The sequence below is a fragment of the Aquarana catesbeiana genome, linkage group LG10 (genome assembly GCF_042186555.1).
Source record: "Aquarana catesbeiana isolate 2022-GZ linkage group LG10, ASM4218655v1, whole genome shotgun sequence".
Lineage (NCBI taxonomy): Eukaryota > Metazoa > Chordata > Amphibia > Anura > Ranidae > Aquarana > Aquarana catesbeiana.
In genome coordinates, this window is record NC_133333.1 from 208,747,203 (window position 1) to 208,767,976 (window position 20,774).

Below are 20,774 nucleotides of genomic sequence, written 5' to 3' on the forward strand. Positions count from 1 at the left end.
TTGACCTTGCACTTCACCCACCATGCCTTGTAACCCACTCTACACTGAAGGATGTCAGCTATCCCTAATTCTGGAGGTTCTCATTAGACCAAAGGGGACCCAGGACCTTGCTACATGTGAAGGGGGACAGTGCTGTGGGGGTGTAATGTGAAGGGGGACAGTGCTGTTGGGGAATGTGAAGGGGGACAGTGCTGTGGGGGGGGGGGGGGGGGTGTGAAGGAGGACAGTGCTGTGGGGGGCGGATGTGAAGGAGGACAATGCTGTTGGGGGGTAGTGAAGGGGGACAGTGCTGTTGGGGGGGCATGTGAAGGGGGACAGTTGCTAAGGGGGATGTAAAGGGGGACAGTTGCTAGGGGGGGGTGTGAAGGGGGACAGTGGCTAAGGGGGGGGGGATGTGAAGGGGGACAGTGCCGTGGGGGGGATGTGAAAGGGGACAGTGCTATGGGGGGGATGTGAAAGGGGACAATGCTGTGGGGGGATGTGAAGGGGGACAGTGCTGTGGGGGGATGTAAAGGGGGACAGTGCTGTGGTGGGATGTGAAGGGGGGACAGTGCTGTGGGGTGTGTGTGAAGGGGTACAGTGCTGTGGCAGGATGTGAAGGGGGGACAGTGCTGTGGTGGGATGTGAAGGGGGGACAGTGCTGTGGTGGGATGTGAAGGGGGACAGTGCCGTGGGGGGGATGTGAAAGGGGACAGTGCTATGGGGGGGATGTGAAAGGGGACAATGCTGTGGGGGGATGTGAAGGGGGACAGTGCTGTGGGGGGATGTAAAGGGGGACAGTGCTGTGGTGGGATGTGAAGGGGGGACAGTGCTGTGGGGTGTGTGTGAAGGGGTACAGTGCTGTGGCAGGATGTGAAGGGGGGACAGTGCTGTGGTGGGATGTGAAGGGGGGACAGTGCTGTGGTGGGATGTGAAGGGGGACAGTGCCGTGGGGGGGATGTGAAAGGGGACAGTGCTATGGGGGGGATGTGAAGGGGGACAATGCTGTGGGGGGATGTGAAGGGGGGACAGTGCTGTGGTGGGATGTGAAGGGGGGACAGTGCTGTGGGGTGTGTGTGAAGGGGGACGGTGCTGTGGTGGGATGTGAAGGGGGGACGGTGCTGTGGGGTGTGTGTGAAGGGGGACGGTGCTGTGGTGGGATGTGAAGGGGGGACAGTGCTGTGGTGGGATGTGAAGGGGGACAGTGCTGTGGTGGGATGTGAAGGGGGACAGTGCTGTGGTGGGATGTGAAGGGGGGACAGTGCTGTGGGGTGTGTGTGAAGGGGGACGGTGCTGTGGTGGGATGTGAAGGGGGGACAGTGCTGTGGTGGGATGTGAAGGGGGACAGTGCTGTGGGGGGGATGTGAGAGGGCAGTACTGTGAGGGGTGTGTGAAAGAGGCAGTGCTTTGGGGGTGGTATGTGTGTAGCACCCTGATGTTTAGGCAGGGTTGCTAGTAAATGTATTTGCCAAGTGATAGTTGCCTTGGCCAATAGACAGGAGATCAATTGATTTCACCCTAATTCTGGAATTGCTGCACTTCTCTCTTCTGTCACTAGATGGCCGGGAATCTGGTGGCATTAGAGAAAGACAAGGGCATTGCAAGGACAGATTGGGTATATCAGCCAATGGGCAGGGATCTTCTTGGGTCCTTTGGCCCACTGGGAGAACCCGTATATTTGGGTAGAGTCAGGTGATTGGGGTTCTGTGCCACCTGGACGGCTGTCTGGGTGAACGTGCGTTGTATTGCCCAGGCTGCTATGCCAGAGCCTGAGGCCTATCCTGGGCACATCTGGCTGCTAGGCTGTCTGAGGTCCTATCCAGAAGCAAGAGAGCATCGTAGGGTTGGGATTGCGGCTTGCAGTCCAACCAGATGTGATGGTTCTGCCTGCCGGAGAACCTGTTGTGGTTGGAGGTAGAGGGGAAGCTGTCGTCACTAAGGGACCAACCACCTGCACCACCTGTGACACCGGCTGCATTGGGGACACAGGCTGCATTGGTGACACAGGTTGCATTGGTGACACAGGTTGCATTGGTGACACAGGTTGCACTGGGGACACAGGCTGCATTGGTGACAACGGCTGCATTGGTGACACAGGTTGCACTGGGGACACAGGTTGCATTGGTATCAAAATCATGCTTTTTTTGGGGGGGGCCCTTCATGATTTCTTGCATCGGGGCCCTGAGGTTTCTAGTTACGCCTCTGGTGGTCCTAGCAACCAATCACTAGCCTGCTATTATGAAAAGTTGCCCGGCAGCTCCCCATCCAGTGCTACTGTGCCTCTGTATTCAGTTCAGGATTGTCCCGCCTCCTGCTCTCCGCTTTGTGAAAGGTAGGAGAGTGAAGGGAGGAAAGGACATGGCTGTAAACTTGTGAAGGATGGGGATCAGGGGTCATGTAAAGGGGAGAAATACTGTGGGGGATGTGAAGGGGGAAATGCTGTGGGGGTGTGTGAAAGGGGCAGTGCTTTGGGGGTGATATGTGAAGGGGACAGTGCTGTGGGGGGGGGGGTGTGTGAAAGGGGCAGTGCTTTGGGGGTGATATGTAAAGGGGACAGTGCTGTGGGGGGGGGGGGTGTGAAAGGGGCAGTGCTTTGGGGGTGATATGTAAAGGGGACAGTGCTGTGGGGGGGGGGGTGTGTGAAAGGGGCAGTGCTTTGGGGGTGATATGTGAAGGGGACAGTGCTGTGGGGAGGGGGGGGGTGAAAGGGGCAGTGCTTTGGGGGTGATATGTGAAGGGGACAGTGCTGTGGGGGGGGGTGAAAGGGGCAGTGCTTTGGGGGTGATATGTGAAGGGGACAGTGCTGTGGGGGGGGGGGAGGTGAAAGGGGCAGTGCTTTGGGGGTGATATGTGAAGGGGACAGTGCTGTGGGGGGGGGGGGGGGTGAAAGGGGCAGTGCTTTGGTGGTGATATGTTCTGTTCAAGAGACAATAAATCTCTTTACATTCAAGAAGTTTCTGGCGCCCATGAATTGACCTTGCACTACACCCACCATGCCTTGTAACCCACTCTACACAGAAGGATGTCAGCTATCCCTAATTCTGGAGGTTCTCATTAGACCAAAGGGGACCCAGGACCTTGCTACATGTGAAAGGGGACAGTGCTGTGGGGGTGTAATGTGAAGGGGGACAGTTGCTAAGGGGGGATGTAAAGGGGGACAGTTGCTAAGGGGGGGGGTGTGAAGGGGGACAGTGCTGTGGGGGTGTAATGTGAAGGGGGACAGTTGCTAAGGGGGGATGTAAAGGGGGACAGTTGCTAAGGGGGGGGTGTGAAGGGGGACAGTGCTGTGGGGGTGTAATGTGAAGGGGGACAGTTGCTAAGGGGGGATGTAAAGGGGGGCAGTTGCTAAGGGGGGGGGGTGAAGGGGGACAGTGGCTAAGGGGGGATGTGAAGGGGGACAGTGCTGTGGGGGGGGGGGAAGGGGCAGTGCTTTGGGGGTGATATGTGAAGGGCACAGTGCTGTGGGGGGGGGTGAAAGGGGCAGTGCTTTGGTGGTGATATGTTCTGTTCAAGAGACAATAAATCTCTTTACATTCAAGAAGTTTCTGGCGCCCATGAATTGACCTTGCACTACACCCACCATGCCTTGTAACCCACTCTACACAGAAGGATGTCAGCTATCCCTAATTCTGGAGGTTTCTCATTAGACCAAAGGGGACCCAGGACCTTGCTACATGTGAAGGGGGACAGTGCTGTGGGGGTGTAATGTGAAGGGGGACAGTGCTGTTGGGGAATGTGAAGGGGGACAGTGCTGTGGGGGGGGTGAAGTAGGACAGTGCTGTGGGGGGCGGATGTGAAGGAGGACAATGCTGTTGGGGGGTAGTGAAGGGGGACAGTGCTGTTGGGGGGGCATGTGAAGGGGGACAGTTGCTAAGGGGGGTTGTGAATCGGGACAGTGGCTAAGGGGGGGGATGTGAAGGGGGACAGTGCCGTGGGGGGGGTGAAAGGGGCAGTGCTTTGGGGGTGATATGTGAAGGAGACAGTGCTGTGGGGGGGTGAAAGGGGCAGTGCTTTGGGGGTGACATGTGAAGGGAACAGTGCTGTGGGCGGGGGGAGTGAAAGGGGCAGTGCTTTGAGAGTGATATGTGAAGGGGACAGTGCTGTGGGGGGGGGGGGTGAAAGGGGCAGTGCTTTGTGGGTGATATGTGAAGGGGGACAGTGCTGTGGGGGGGGATGTGGGAGGGCAGTACTGTGAGGGGTGTGTGAAAGAGGCAGTGCTTTGGGGGTGGTATGTGTGTAGCACCCTGATGTTTAGGCAGGGTTGCTAGTAAATGTATTTGCCAAGTGATAGTTGCCTTGGCCAATAGACAGGAGATCAATTGATTTCACCCTAATTCTGGAATTGCTGCACTTCTCTCTTCTGTCACTAGATGGCCGGGAATCTAGTGGCATTAGATAAGACAAGGGCATTGCAAGGACAGATTGGGTATATCAGCCAATGGGCAGGGATCTTCTTGGGTCCTTTGGCCCACTGGGAGAACCTGTATATTTGGGTAGAGTCAGGTGATTGGGGTTCTGTGCCACCTGGCCGGCTGTCTGGGTGAACGTGCGTTGTATTGCCCCGGGCTGCTATGCCAGAGCCTGAGGCCTATCCCGGGCACATCTGGCTGCTAGGCTGTCTGAGGTCCTATCCAGAAGCAAGAGAGCATCGTAGGGTTGGGATTGCGGCTTGCAGTCCAACCAGATGTGACGGTTCTGCCTGCCGGAGAACCTGTTGTGGTCGGAGGTAGAGGGGAAGCTGTCGCCACTAAGGGACCAACCACCTTATTACCACATTGAGTAGCTGAAGCAAGTACCGGAGCAGAATTCTTACCAACCAGGGATGGTGAAAAATTGGGAAACCTGCCAAGCCAGGGACCCAGCCAGCAGAGGTGACGCTTGCAGAGCAGCCTTTTGTGCCAAGCCAGGGACCGAGCAGGCCAGTGGAGTGACGCTTGAGGAGTATCTGTGAGTGCCAATCTAGGGACCCAGCAGGGAAGGGGGGGTGACGCTTGAGGAACATGCTCAGTGAGAAGGTTGGAAGAGCTCGGGAGATCCAGTGGCAGTGGATCAGCAAGTCTAGTGAGAGAGACTGGGAGAAGTGATTGTAGAGGAAGTACAGAAGTTCGTTACAACTTGTGTTAGAAACTGTTATAAGACTGTTGCCATAGGAGACAGCAATCCTACATATGCAGATGTGGTGTCCTGCTGGGTGCCTTTCCTTGCATGGCTGTCTACCTATAGAAGTCTCAGAGTCTATTTAAGGGTGTCCTGGCCCTAAACCCTATCTCTCACAGTTCTGTTCAAGAGACAATAAATCTCTTTACATTCAAGAAGTTTCTGGCGCCCATGAATCGACCTTGCACTCCACCCACATTGCCTTGTAACCCACTCTACACAGAAGGATGTCAGCTATCCCTAATTCTGGAGGTTCTCATTAGACCAAAGGGGACCCAGGACCTTGCTACATGTGAAGGGGACAGTGCTGTGGGGGTGTAATGTGAAGGGGGACAGTGCTGTGGGCGGGGATGTGAAGGAGGACAATTCTGTTGGGGGGATGTGAAGGGGGACAGTGCTGTTGGGGGGGGGGGGTGAAGGGGGACAGTTGCTAAGGGGTGATGTGAAGGAGGACAGTTGCTAAGGGGAGGGTGTAAAGGGGGACAGTGCTGTGCTATCCATCGGAAAATCCGACACACAAAGTTTGAGAACTTGCTATAAAATTTTCCAACAACAAAATCCGTTGTCGGAAATTCCGATCGTGTGTACACAAATCCGACGCACAAAGTGCCACGCATGCTCAGAATAAATTAAGAGATGAAAGCTATTGGCTACTGCCCTGTTTATAGTCCCGACATACGTGTTTTACGTCACCGCGTTCAGAACGATCGGATTTTCCAACAACTTTGTGTGACCGTGTGTATGCAAGACAAGTTTGAGCCAACATCCGTCGGAAAAAAACGATGGATTTTGTTGTCGGAATGTCTGATCAATGTCCGACTGGGCATTAGAGCAGCAAGGATGTAGAATTCCCTTCCACGGGCAGTAGTTTCAGCGGGGGGCATCGATTAGTTTCAAGAAACTATTAAATAAGCACCTGAATGACCGCAACATACAGGGATATACAATGTAATACTGACATATAATCACACACATAGGTTGGACTTGTGGACTTGTGTCTTTTTTCAACCTCACCTACTATGTCACTAGCCCATTAAAATGAATGGGCTGTTGTGCTTGCATATCTGGGCTGTGGTGTAAACAATCATCGCACAAAAATGCGATTCGGACCTCTCCTGGAAGAAAATTTTACTAATCGGACCTCCATGAATTTTAATTTAATACCCCTGATTTAGACTATCACTCAGTTTTGTCATATTCCTTATGTTAAAATGATTCATTTTCGGAATTTGTTTGGTATATTCGGATTAAAGGAGAAGTCCAGCCTGAGCTTGTTTGGTGTTATTTCTCCTGTTGATCACGAGTGCCACTCGTTTTGCACTCCTGTGACCCGTTTTCAGCAGAGAGCGGGCTGAAGTCCACTCTATGCTGATGTCACAGCAGTTGGTCCAGGCTCCGTGTCATTACGACCACGGAGTCTGGATCCACCCAGACCACTGGAATGACACCCGGCTCAGCCTCTCAGCGAGCCGCTGAAAGCCTGAGCCGGCTGCTCCCGCCCCCTCCACAGCTCAGCACTCCAGTGAGCGAGGAGGGAGAAGAGCAGAGAGCTGCTGACTGACAATCAGCAACTCTCTGCTCATGGAGCTGAGAGAGACAAACACTGCCGAACGCTCGGTTCTCAGTGTAGAGGTGCCGGGGACAGATGCAGCATCAGACCGGTGCTGCATCCACCTAAGTAAGTATGAATCTAAAAAAAAAAAAAAAAAATTAGTATATTCGTTGTTCCAAATCAATTCGTATTTATTTCAGGAGATTCAGTTTCATTAGTTATGTTATATTTTTTTTTCAGATGCTTCAAGCTTTAAGGCTCAATTCACACTGCTGGGACCTCAAACTCAAGCGACTACCAGTGCAAGTTTGCATTGCGAATTTTAGCTTTGGCTATCATAACAAAAAAAAAAAAAGTGTGACACAAATTATTGAACTTACAAAACCCCCTGAAGTCGAAAACGAATGAATACGAATGAATTTGTTGTTTTCGTTGTAATTTATTTCAGAGTTGTTGAAATTCATTACTATTGTGATATTAGGAGATTCAGGTAAATCCGAATCTCCAAACAACAAAAATGTAATCCGAAATTCGTAACAAAGCTAATCGCACGTGTCTGAGCCCGGGTTCACACCTATGCGAATTAGATGTGCGTTTCCGCACATCTAATTCGCATAGCAGGAGAATGTGACTGGCTCCCTATGGAGCCAGTTCACATATCTCCGGGGCGGCTGCGGTGCGCATTGCACAAAAACGCTGTGCGTCTTTGGCTCCGTTTCAGGGCCGAATTCAGGCATAGAATCGGCCCTGATTCGTCCCTGAAATGGGGAACAGGGACGCACAGCGCTCCTGTGCGATCCGCAGCGCATTATAGTGTGAACCCGGGCTAAGGCTGGGTTCACGCTGTCTTCGGATGCGGCTCACAGCAGGGGTCCGCTGTGTCCCTGTTCTCTGTTTCAGGGACAAATCAGGCCCGAATTTTTGCTTGAATTTGGACATGAAAAGGAGCCAAAGATGCACAGGACTCTTGTGCAATCTGCTCCATCGCCGCCACGGAGCTGTGTGAACCGGCTCCAGTGAGAGCCGGTCACACTCTCCTGTCATGCGAATTGAATGCAGGGAAATCCGCATCCAATTTGCATCAGTGTGAACCCAGCCATATGATCAGATTGTAATGTGTGCTACCAACAGGCACTTGGTGATCACTTTGCTGACTTGACACTGGATGAGCAGAATGATTATGGTGAATTAATTGTACTGCAAAACGAGCTTCACGCATTTGTCAAAACTTATGTAAAATATTCTCCAGTTTTGTCATATTTTCTGCTTGGGTGAAATTGGCTTAAAAATATAAATTTTCTCCCCTAACCCTGCCACCCAGCAACCCTTTAAATGGGTTTTAACCACTTTAAGACCGGGCCTCCTTTTCAGACTTGGTGTTTACAAGTTAAAAACACGTTTTTTTGCTAGAAAATCACTTAGAACCCCCAAACATTATACATTTTTTTCTAACACCCTAGAGAATAAAATGGCGGTCATTGAAATACTTTTTGCCACACCGTATTTGTGCAGCGGTCTTACAAGCTTGCTTTTTTTGGAAAAAATTCACTTTTTTGAATAAAGAAAATAAGACAACAGTAAAGTTAGCCCAATTTTTTTTTATATTGTGAAAGATAATGTTACGCTGAGTAAATTTATACCCAACATGTCACGCTTCAAAATTGCGCCCGCTCGTGGAATGCCGTCAAACTTTTACCCTTAAAAATCTCCATAGGCGGCATATTAAAAAAATTCTACAGGTTGCATGTTTTGAGTTACAGAGGAGGTCTAGGGCTAGAATTATTGCTCTCACTCTAATGATCGCAGCGATACCTCATATGTGTGGTTTGACCACTGTTTTCATATGCGGGTGCTACTCACGTATGCATTCGCTTCTGCACGCGAGCTCGTCGGGACTGGGCGCTTTAAAAAAAATTTTTCTTATTTATTTTATTTTATTTTATATATTTTTACACTGTTTAAAAAAAAAATGGGTCACTTTTATTCCTATTACAAGGAATGTAAACATCCCTTGTAATGGAAAAAAGCATGACAGGACCTCTTTAATATGAGATCTGGGGTCAAAAAGACCTCCGATCTCATATTTACACTAAAATGCAATAAAATGCGGTTGGTGACCAGCGGGTGGTGCAGTTTCTATATAATGTGACTGCAGTGATTGGCTCTCACAGAGGTCACATGATCAGAAGTCCATTCCGCTGACTCCCTAACATAGGCCTTCGCCAAGAGCTGTTGATGACAGCTTTTGTGAGCACACTCTCAGCACACAACCTTATGCCGCTGTAGATGCATATGTGCGGTGGCTGAGCATTAAAGGCCAAGCTTCTTGCTTCTGCATATATGTGCTACGCAGTTGGCAACAGTTTAGGAGAACCTTCCCACATTGCTTTTTAAAGTAAACAAAAGTATATAATATTAGTATATTGCAATGATACTAAGTTTGGGTCAGCACGGCGCTCCACGGAGGATCCATGACCGATATCCTGGCCGCCCGGAGGCTCTGATGACCCTCGGCACCACCGGAACAGCTACCAGGACCCAGGTCACAGGACTCACATCCCAGGAACCCCCCCCGGCCCGTGACACCCACATCCCCCGAGAGCACGCGGATGAAACTACTTTACATGCTGGTTTTTAGAAACTCAAATGTGAGTGTTTTTATCTATTGTAATAAATATTTTTAACATACATGCTGCACTTAGAGGGCGCCGTCCTTCTTTCTTTTTTATTGTTCCAGAGCTTCTTCTAGCTTTTATAGACTGGCTGCCTTCCATTTATTCAGCATCATTTTATCCTTACATGGACTAAGCCCTGAACTTGTTGTGAAACATTAACTACCACCATCAAGTTCCCCCTCTCAGGAACCCCCTACCCACCCCCTTCCCCCTACCATTTTTAGTTATATGTACTCGGCTACCTCCATTGTGTGCCATATTAACCCCTTGATCGTATATTGTATATTTATGAAAGGGGTCCAATGTTATACTAATGGGTAGTGTATTTCTGGGTTAGAGTTGCATTGTATCTCTTTAATTTTAAATATTGAACATTTATAAAACTGTATATATATATATTTTCCATCAGTGCAGCTAATTTTTGTGAGAATGCATTTTGGTAGTATTGGTGTTCTTAATATCTGATTTTTTTTTTTTTTTTTTTTTTTGGCACAACCATAATAAATTTTACCATCCTTTCACATTCCAATGTATTTCATCTAATTGTTTCCATTTTGGCAAAATGTGTTGGTGTTCCCTGTTCTTTTTTGCCTTGTGATAGAACATTTCCTATAATATGATGGCAATCTATATTATGTCAGAAGCTTTCAGTACTTTCCAGTAATCAATACAATCATTCTAATAAAATAATTTATTGTTTTTATTAATTGAAAAAAAAAAAAAAAAAACTTTCCAGGTATAAAAATATTATTTACAGATCATACACAATATCTATTTACATATAAAAATATCATCTAAACAGTAAAAAGCAAACAAACAATATCTTCACACTGAGGGCGTGATTGCACATCGGTGGGATTTGGTGGTGATCACATGGAAACCTGGGTGTTGTACTTAATTCCGGCTCCATTTTGATTTGTGGCCGCTGTAAGAAGACAAACGAGGTGATTGAATGTGATGATAGTTCAGTTCTTACTTTGCAGAGATCTCCTCTCACTTCTTAGGCTAGGTTCACACCTCTGCGAATTGGATGCGAGTTTTTCTGCATCCAATTCGCATGACAGGATATTGTGACAGGCTCTCTATGGAGCCGGTTCACATATCACCATTGCAGCTGCGGCACGGCTTGCACGGGAATGCTGTACGTCTTTGGCTCCGTTTCAGGGCCGAATTTGGGCAAAAATTTGTCCTTGAAGCAAGACGTATCTGTCGGAGGTGTGAACCCAGCCTTTCTGTATCTCTGGGGCAGGATGTGAAGGGAAATAACACGGCAGAGCACACGGTTAAAAGAAAATGAAAAATACGGACTGGAATCTCAGCGTCATTTAGACCATTCAAATAAATGGTCTTAAAATACACCAAAAAATTTGGACATTTTTTTTGAATCCACAAATCACTGTAGCACATTACTTTGTGTTTTGGTGCGCTGCAACGCATGTGTGTCAGAGGTGCATTGCCTTAGTGCAGCTTGTATATGGTGCATTGCAAATATACAGTTGTTCTCATAAGTTTACATACCCTGGCAGAATTTATGATTTCTTGCCATTTTTCAGAGAATATGAATGATAACACAAACTTTTCTTTACACCATTCTCTACTTTACCCAAAACTAAAACGAAAAGCATTGGCCTTACATACACTTTATGGGGTGATGGCTGACACATAGCTCTGACTTCTAAAGTGCCCCTAACTAGTAATGTGTACTGAGCTAAACATACATACGTGCAAATTCAGAAGCATGTTTTTGTGTTTTGTTTGCCCCAACATTGGATCCTACGTAGCTTCAAAATGTGGGTGGGATGGCCCCCCCAATAACCAAGTGCAGCATATCCATCTGCATCCAGCACTCATCTGAGAATTAGGGGAATTACAGAACACATCAATGAACTGTGTCATCTCTGATTCCTTGATTATTTCCCTTGATTATTATTATATGACTCCTTGATTATTTCCCGCCTTGACTACTGCAACTCTCTCCTTAATGGCCTACCCTTACGCAGGCTATCCCCCCTTCAGTCTATTATGAATGCTGCTGCTAGACTAATACACCTCACTAATAGATCTGTGACTGCTGCCCCTCTCTGACAATCCCTTCACTGGCTTCCCCTACCCCACCGTATAAAATTCAAAATGCTAACCACAATATACAAGGCCATCCACAACATCGCCCCCATCTACATCACCATCCTCATCTGCAGATATCGCCCTAATCGTCCCCTCCGCTCCTCCCAGGACCTCCTGCTCTTTAGCTCCCTTGTTAGCTCCTCTCATGCTCTCATTCAGGACTTCTCCAGAGCCTCTCCCATCCTCTGGAATTCCCTGCCCCGGTATATCCGATCAGCCCCTAACCTGTCCACCTTTAGGAGATCCCTGAAAACTCACTTATTAAGGGAAGCCTATCCCACACCCACCTAACAACGGTCCCCGAGCCACCCCCATCAAATCATCCCCCGCATCTATTACCTTTTGTACCACCACCCCCTTCCTTTAGAATGTAAGCTCTACAAACAGGGCCCTCCTGTCCCTTCTGTATTTAACTGTACTGTAATTGTGCTGTACCCCTCTACATTGTAAAGCACTGCGTAAACTGTTGGCGCTATATAAATCACGAATAATAATAATCTCTGAGCTAGATGTTAATCCTGAACAAAGATGGCGCAATCTTTCTGCAGAGAAATGCTTATGAAATCACTATCGGGTGCAGTACTGTGATCTCTGATAGAGGTAATACCTAGAAGTGTTACATTGACACATTACTTAACATGCTGTCCAGATTATAGCCAATAAAGTATTTACTTATTCTCAACAAGCAGCAAAAGCACCTTGAAATGAGACCTTATTCAGAATTATAACTATAGGCATTATGGATAAATTCACCTTACCTAACAAAATAAATTACTGAAATCTTTGATTTTTTTCCCCTTCAATGGCAGTCTGCTAACCTTCTAATGTAAGCACACAGCAGGTATTTTGTAGCTGTACTGGATTTTAGGGTCTGTGATGTGAACTTTGAGGACATATCTGAATTATTCACAGTACAAGCAGCTAGAGAGGTCAGGGGTGGCTTTTTTAAGTTATTTCTAATTGTGGAGATGGATAATAGGTAAATCATTTAGAGCTGAACATCAGGATAGCTTATACATTTTTACCCCTACCTTGTTTCCTTTTCCGCATTAAAAACGAGCATATTATGTTTTTTTTTTATATGTACATAGTTTTTGTGAAAATTATCTTTTTAATGTCCATGATGTCACCGGCACTGGGAGGAGGGGTGGATGAAATGCCAATATAATTCCCTTTTACTGTTCAGGGCTGCTACACCAAGCTACTATTCTCATAATATAATGGGAATTCGTGCATTCAATGGTCATGAATATGGGCGATCAAAAGTTTGCATGTCAATTAAACTAGACAATGAGCATGGCTGGGACAAACTGGGAGTCTGAGATGTCCAGGTCCTCCCACTACAGAAAGTGCGAAATAACGATGCTGCCACTATTAGAGATTTATTACTATGGGGTCCTTACACAACTGGCACCTGGGGAAAAGAGCGGGCATATCTCTTATATACAGTAAAGTGGGGACATTAAGCCCTTTAAAATCAGTGGCTGCTGCTTTGTTTGAAAAAAAAAAAAAAGACAGGGTAGAAGGTGACATTTATAATACTGATTTGGAATTTCTACATGGAGTTCAGCTTTAAATTCCCCTATTACACTGGAGGTAAAGACATGCGGTTGATTTTTATCACCCCCCTACCATAATTGACCATCTAAGCCCTATAAAGGTAGCCAAACGGGAGTGGTACATATGCTAGTGCAAATTTAATTTGACTTGTTGAGTTTGACAGGGGGCACGGCCTGTCAAACTCCCCATTGAGATCTATTGGACTACACCGCAACTGCAAGCCATCATCATCTGCCTGGCATGAAGCATATGTTTGATAATAGATTCACCTTATGGTGGCCATACACGTAACAATCTGATCGGACAATATGATCGAATCTATGGATTATTAAAAAGAGGCACGCTGTGTCATCAATCAATTTTGAACAAAACTGTTCTATATCATTGAAATTAGTCTGAGCCGATCGTAGCAAAGTAGGCAGATCAATATGATTGTTAAGCGTATGGCACATCAAACTATCTTTTCAGTCTTCTGATTTGTACTTTTCTCCCGGGCAGCAAATTGATCGTCAATATGGACATTTATAAAAATCATTCTGTGTGGCTGCCATAAGGTGTAGGGGGGGTGGGGGGATGTGGCTGAACAAGCACTGGAGCAATCTTTTTACACATTTTAGACCCAACAAATTCTATGTAGATATATATGCAGATGTTACAAAACACTGTTTTTTTTTCTTTTCTCACCTTGACCATTCCTTACTGGACCAGGAGCGTCTTCATTATTTGACTTGGATTTGTTGCTCTCCAGAGTCTGATCCGAATTTTCATTCTCTAAAAAAACACAGCAAAGACCCGTGAGACTATGCAGCCATGAAAAGTTCTAGTGTGCTCCTCATCTGCAGAAGAAGGAAGAGCTCAATGCATTGTGCCTCATCCCAGACGAAGAGGCCAAAGAGCTAACAAAGCATCCCTTTTTTGTGCGCTCTAAAGAATCCAAACAGCAGGTGTGCAGACGGCCGGTGACAAAACCCAGAGCTGGCACCAGCTGCAGCTGAGAAGAATCCCCCACATGCATTGTCACATCAGACCCAGATAATTTGTCGATTGTGTAAATTTGTGGATTAAATCTGAGTTTTGTCCTTTTCAAAAGGTGGAAACATAAACAGGCCCCCTCCATTAATTAATTAGAATCCCATTAGACCAAGCTAGCGCTAAGTTGAAGTCGTGCATTACTTAGGACGTAGCTCGCCCCCTCAATAGTCGCTGTCCTTCTGTTAATGGGTTATTCGTAAAATGCGGAGGGCTGTAAAGGGAATGATGCTTGAAGGGCAGTTAAAAAAAGGAGACTTGAGTTAAGTTGTTTCTAACGGGCAACAAGTACGTTAATATAAATAGCGTAAGACAATTAGCGGGGATGATTAATGGCGTGGGCGCGCTAGTAAAAAGGTAAAGAGAAACAATGTGACTGTTATTAATTTGTATAGAACATGTTGTGTTAGTATACAATGTATATTTCTTTATTGATGGACAACATGTGAGACAAAAGCATTCTAAATCCCCACAATCGCCATTTGTCTGATACATAGGCGGCATTAAATAAACTGAAAGCGCTGATTAAAGAGGAACTCTGATGCAACACAAAAAACACTTCTTTGAACAGCATTAAATTGTGGTGCCAATGGGCCCCTAATTCAACCGATTAACACCTTTATTCCTTTACTGACTTCTGCACACTTCTGGATTTGGTACCCTCACAGACTATGGGGCTCATTTAAAACAGAGCATTGGCTACCGATATCCACTGGATGCCACAGTTTTAACTTCGCTCATTAACTACTCACTATTCACAATTCTGACAGCAATGTAGAGTCCTAATGAGTGTTCTCTGTATAATGTCGCAGGTGATAGGTGAGGCGGGTCGCATGACTTCTCCAGTCACTTTCTTTTTCCCCATTTATGGAAATTAATGGAGCTTCACTTGCTTTGGGGTTCCATTGCAAGCAAAGTGCTAAGCGGATTAGTAAAGCACATCATTGTGCGTTATAAATGCGGCTGTGGTATGGCCACCTTTTGCTGTATGTGTTTTACACTCTTCAACCTCTTCATGAAAGGGTTAAAGCACCATATTTGCATTGGACTATTTAACTGTGTATTCCCATTGAAAACCAATATGGATGAAGGAGCCTATAACTTTCCTGGAATATACAATCCAAGGTAGCAGCAGCAGGAGGCGCTGTTGATAGCTTGACTTGTATTAGTTGTTTGTTCTCATCCCATAATGCCATATGTGCACAGAAGACTGCAGTGCCCAGTCAGGGGTGTCTATAGAGGATGGGCCAGTGTCTCTAACAAAAGGATGGACACCTCTTCCCAACCTGGAGCCTCTGCTGGTGCACTGCTGGATTCATACCTCCCTTCCATTTTCCATCTGCACAAACATGCGTAAAGTTTTATTGAGCATTTATAACCACCTACCTTTCTTCCAGGCTTCATGGGCTTTTTTCAGCTTCATAAGAAAAAGATGTACAGTGACCAGGAGCACGCAGATCATCAGCGACACCAGAATCAGGATTACAGTACTGTTCGACTTTCCTCTAGAGGCTTCAAATTCTGCAGAACAAAAAGGCGCTTATCACAAAATATTGCAGCCTTTTTCTCGAATATATTGGTGTGCAAAGCAGCCGTTTTGGAGTGCCTAACCCTTTCTATAGACAGTTTCAATAAGGCCGGGGCTACCCTCTCTATGTCAACCACATTTTAGTCCATGAAAAACCAAATGGGGTAGTGTAAAGTGGATATGGTTTATCTAAAGCAAGCATGGCTCACTGAACAAGCTTAAACTAGTGTTATGGCCATAACGCCCAAGTTGAAACAGAGCCAGGTTTAACATAAACGAAAAAGTTTTAAGATGGCCTAAAACTTCAAAAACTCGCAAAAAAAAAATTTCCATGGTTTGTCCATATTTTTTAGGTGATTATTTTTTGTTTTCAGTTGTTAATTCAAATAAGCATCAGTAGACAACCCAAGGGTTTTGGATAACAAGGCACACATTTATTCATACTACACATTTACATGTAATATCCCTCTCCACCTCTCCAGTACTGTTACTATAGGTTGTTGCAGTACATAATACAGATTAAACAACATCTTGATTATTGAAGCTGACTATAGTGCCTCAGTGTTGATCAGGTCAAGCCAGAAATAGCGGCTTCAATGTTGGTCAGGTCAAGCTGGCTAGAAATGCCTCAATGGTGATCAGATCAAGCCATTTATAGTGCCTCAATGGTGGTCAGGTCAAGCACGACTGGCTATAGTGCCTCAATGGTGGTCGGGACAAAATGACTATAGTGCCTCAATGATGGTCAGGTCAAGCCAACTATAATGTCTCAATGGCAGTTAGGTCAAGCTGGCTAGAGTGCCTCAATGTTGGTCAGGTCAGTCCAGCTATAGTTCCTTAATGTTGGTCAGGTCGAGCTATCTATAATGCTTCAATGCTGGTCAAGTCAAGATGGCTAATAGTGCTGCTTCAGTGTTGGTTAAGTCAAGCTGGCTAATAGTGCTTCAGTGTTGGTCAAGTCAAGCTGGATAATAGTGCTTCAATGTTGGTCAGGTCAAGCCAGCTATAGTGGCTCAATGGTGGTCGGGTCAAGTTGACTATAATACCTTAATGATAGTTAGATCAAACTGGCTATAGTGTCTCAGTGATGGTCAGATCAAGCCAGCTATAGTGCCTCAATGGTTGTCAGGTCAAGCTGGCTTTAGTGCCTCAGTGATGGTCAGATCAAGCCTGCTATAGTGTTTAAATGGTGGTCAGATCAAACTGGTTATCATGCATCAATGATGGTCAAGTCAAGCCAGCTTTAGTGTCTTAATGGTGGTCAGGATCAAGCCAGCAATATTGCCTCAATGGTGCAGTGCCGCAATGGTGGCTAGGTCAAGATGGCTATTTTGCCTCACTGATGGTTAGGTCAAGCAGGCTATAGTTCCTTAATGTTGGTCATGTCAAGCTGGCTATAGGGCCTTAATGGTGGTCAAGTCATGTCAGCTATAGTGCCATATGTTGGTCAGGTCAAGCCAAGGACCACAAATGGTTGTGCAGAAGTCAATCGGTAGATCCACTTCTGTTTAAACAGGGTGCCCATACATGGACCAAAATTAAGCCAGTCCCTGCTTAATTCCCGGCTTAAATAAGGTCCTTTTAGCCACCCAGAAAAGTCTTTGAGACTTTGCTTGATTTATGCGCTTGCAATGAACTGCCTCTCCAGTGTGAATCTTTGATGCCTAAATATAAATCAACAAGCCTTGTGCTACTTTTCTTTGTTCAAATGAATTTACATCACCTAATTTGTTGTTCTAGAGACCGTGACCTACAGTGCCTTCACAGACATTAACACTACGTGGTACATTCAGTTGGATAACGTGACTGAAATTAGCCAGAGCAGAACTGCAGGTAGGTGGCAAGGGCTCATCCTGATTTACCCAAAATCTACGGCTTTTGCTTTTGTGTTTTGACCTGTTTGCGTTCAACAGTCAAACTTTATGTATAGAAATACTCATGAAACTAGTAAATCAGGTGCCAGACTCCTCTATTGCTGCATTTGCAATAATACAAGCCAGAGACTCATACACACCCACTAGGGTTCTAATGGATGTTACAAACAGGGTCTGTGTTCGCAGAGAGATGGACAGTCTAGGTTATTGCAGGAGCATACATCAATGTGGAGAGACAACAGAGGGTACTGACAATGGAGCAAAGCAGGCCAGACAACTGCGGGGCGTACCAGAGGCTGCAGAGACACAGGGGTTCACAGGGGGTCACAGGAGACAAAGGAGTCACTGGAGACAGAGCAGCACACAGTGAGTAACTGGAAACATAGGCGTGCGCAGGAGTCACTGGAGACATGGAGAAGAGTACAGGAGTCATTGGAGACATAGGGGAGCACAGGGGTCACTGGAGACGCAGGACAGCACAGGGGTCACTGGAGACGCAGGAGAGCACAGAGGTCACTGGAGACGCAGGAGAGCACAGGGGTCACTGGAGACGCAGGAGAGCACAGGGGTCACTGGAGACGCAGGAGAGCACAGGGGTCACTGGAGACGCAGGAGAGCACAGGGGTCACTGGAGACGCAGGAGAGCATAGGGGTCACTGGAGACGCAGGAGAGCATAGGGGTCACTGGAGACGCAGGAGAGCACAGGGGTCACTGGAGACGCAGGAGAGCACTGGGGTCACTGGAGACGCAGGAGAGCACTGGGGTCACTGGAGATGCAGAAGAGCACTGGGGTCACTGGAGACACAGAAGAGCACTGGGGTCACGGGAGAGCACAGGGGTTACTGACAACACAGAAGAGCACAGGGGTCACTTGAGATCCACTTCTGTACAACCAGCCTGTCGGTTAAATACTGCTCAGTCAGTGCTGCCGGCTACTGGATAGCTAGCTACAGCCAGCAGCACTGATCAGTGTATTCTGATGGCAGGGAAGTCTCCCCGCTGTCAGAATATAATAGCTCAGCAGAAGTGATTTCCTCCCATCCACATCAAATGTGATGATGTGGGAATCTGGTCTGTTTTTTTCCTTCAACCCACTAGTTGAAAAAAAAAAAACTGTATGACCTATGGACTGTCTTAAAAACTGCTGCTAAAAAAATAACAAGAAAGTCTCCATTGCAGTAACAGGCCTCTATTCTAGTTCCTTGGTAGTACCAACAATGGGACATTCCAAGCTTATCAGGATGTTACTCCAACCCACATGGCCCATTTATGTATACACATTGCAGTAGTGCACATCAACATACATTACATGCATTGCAGTACCCCAATGCACTAAGGCAGCCCACATACAGGTAGGTTGTAGTGCATGACAATGAACTATACACATTATGAGTTGCAGTGCATTGTAGTACACATTTTGTGGCACATCTGATTTTTGGGATGTTATGGTGCGTTTAATGAAATGCATGTTAATGTGTAATATGACATAATGCATAATGGATCCTAGGATGCAGTACAGCATCACCAGTTAGCTGAAGGCATAATCTATTTGTGCACTGAACAATGCAATTAGATAAACATCAGTAGCTCATCAATTTATAACCAATATCAAAGAATCTCGTGGGGAAATACAAGAAAATGCAACAAAACAGACAATATATGGTATGGCGCCTGGTATGTCACTATATGGGCAACGCAGATATTTGAGTTTTCCTTTCCTTTTGTAGGGGGGAGTGAGGTCTTGAGCTATAAATTATGTAAAACCAATTACCTTTTGTTTAGTTTTCATTCGTAAAATACATAATTCCGTACTGTTATATACATTATGTTACAATAATTTTTCGGATAATTTTTTCTTTCAGTAGAGTATAGATATTTGTTATAATGAATCGATTCAGGTTATTGTTTAATTGTTTCGTTTTTGGATAATTTGTCATTTATGTATGTGTGTATATATAGTCATGATAACGATTCGTAATTCGGAAAGTTGTTTGACTTATGCCCCGTACACACGGTCGGACATTAATCGGACATTCCGACAACAAAATCCTAGGATTTTTTCCGTCGGATGTTGGCTCAAACTTGTCTTGCATACACACGGTCACACAAAGTTGTCGGAAAATCTGATCGTTCTGAACGCGGTGACGTAAAACACATATGTCGGGACTCTAAACGGGGCAGTAGCCAATAGCTTTCATCTCTTTATTTATTCTGAGCATGCATGGCACTTTGTGCATCGGATTTGTGTACACACGATCGGAAATTTTGACAACGGATTTTGTTGTCGGAAAATTTTATAGCCTGCTCTCAAACTTTGTGTGTCGGAAAATCCGATGGAAAATGTGTGATGGAGCCCACACGGTCCGAATTTCCGACAACAGGGTCCTATCACACATTTTCCGTCGGAAAATCCAACCGTGTGTACGGGGCATTAGTCTGTTTGATTTGCTCTGTGCCAGTAATCCAACCCCCAACATTAAAAGGAATCAACTGATTGGACTGGAAAACTATCATTTGGATGGATCAATTCCTTTACTGCTCAGTTTCTCACTAATAGAATAAAAACGAATTGATAAGAATGAATTCAGATCATTTGTTATGCCATTTCGAGTCCACCTGCTGTTTCATTAGACCTTTAACTAATGAACAAATCATGCCAAGTTGAAATTCGTTATTTTTTTCTTCGGACATTAAGATGCATCTGATTGTCAGAAAGATGCAAAATTCGGCTGAATTTCAATTCGTTACGAAACAAATTGCACATGCCTAACCTGTGGTCTCATTCTGTCGTGTGATGGTGTCATCAGCTGGTAATGTTTCTCGTCCAAAGAATACAGTAGCTGTAAAGAGAAAAATAAATTCCCACAATTTATTAAAGGTGAAATTCAAATCATAAGGAGTATGGCTTCTCTGAATATCTGATTACCAGTAGTTCTATCTTTATCTTCGCCTGTCATGGGGTTTTCCAATGTTGTGTTCCATTCTGGGTATGTCAAAGACGTGATGTCTAAAGTATAGAGAACATTTTAAACAAACTCTGATTAGCGGTTATCTTGGCACCAAAAAACTCCCCAACCAGTCCATCTATCAAGGGTTGGTTTAAAAAAAATGGACCCCTCAAGACTTCTGGAAACATTCACACTTATCTTAACGCACCTCCTCCAATTTTGAAATAACCTGGGTGTGTGGAACAACTTTAACACTTCCTCTGCATACATTGCCATCCCGTCAAAAACCCAAACCGTCACCCAACCAACAGACCACCCACCAACCCATACTTACTATACTTATGATA

The 20,774-nt window shown here is 45.9% G+C and overlaps 2 protein-coding genes across 2 annotated transcripts in view; one reads left to right on the forward strand and one right to left on the reverse strand.

Moving 5' to 3' along the window:
• The window catches only part of LOC141111166 (uncharacterized), a 169,961-nt gene that overhangs the window by 2,885 nt on the left and 146,302 nt on the right, over positions 1 to 20,774 (forward strand). The window contains exon 2 of the mRNA XM_073603210.1: positions 17,345 to 17,437. The gene's annotated coding sequence lies outside the window, so the exon portion shown is untranslated. The remainder of the gene's footprint in view (positions 1 to 17,344; positions 17,438 to 20,774) is intronic.
• The window catches only part of CRTAM (cytotoxic and regulatory T cell molecule), a 70,945-nt gene continuing 60,259 nt past the window's right edge, over positions 10,089 to 20,774 (reverse strand). Inside the window, exons 10-14 of the mRNA XM_073603211.1 lie at positions 20,406 to 20,486; positions 20,251 to 20,319; positions 15,463 to 15,597; positions 13,732 to 13,818; positions 10,089 to 10,288 (exon numbers count right to left, since the gene is read on the reverse strand). Of these exons, the coding sequence (XP_073459312.1) occupies positions 10,233 to 10,288; positions 13,732 to 13,818; positions 15,463 to 15,597; positions 20,251 to 20,319; positions 20,406 to 20,486 (428 nt within the window). The 3' untranslated portion in view covers positions 10,089 to 10,232. The remainder of the gene's footprint in view (positions 10,289 to 13,731; positions 13,819 to 15,462; positions 15,598 to 20,250; positions 20,320 to 20,405; positions 20,487 to 20,774) is intronic.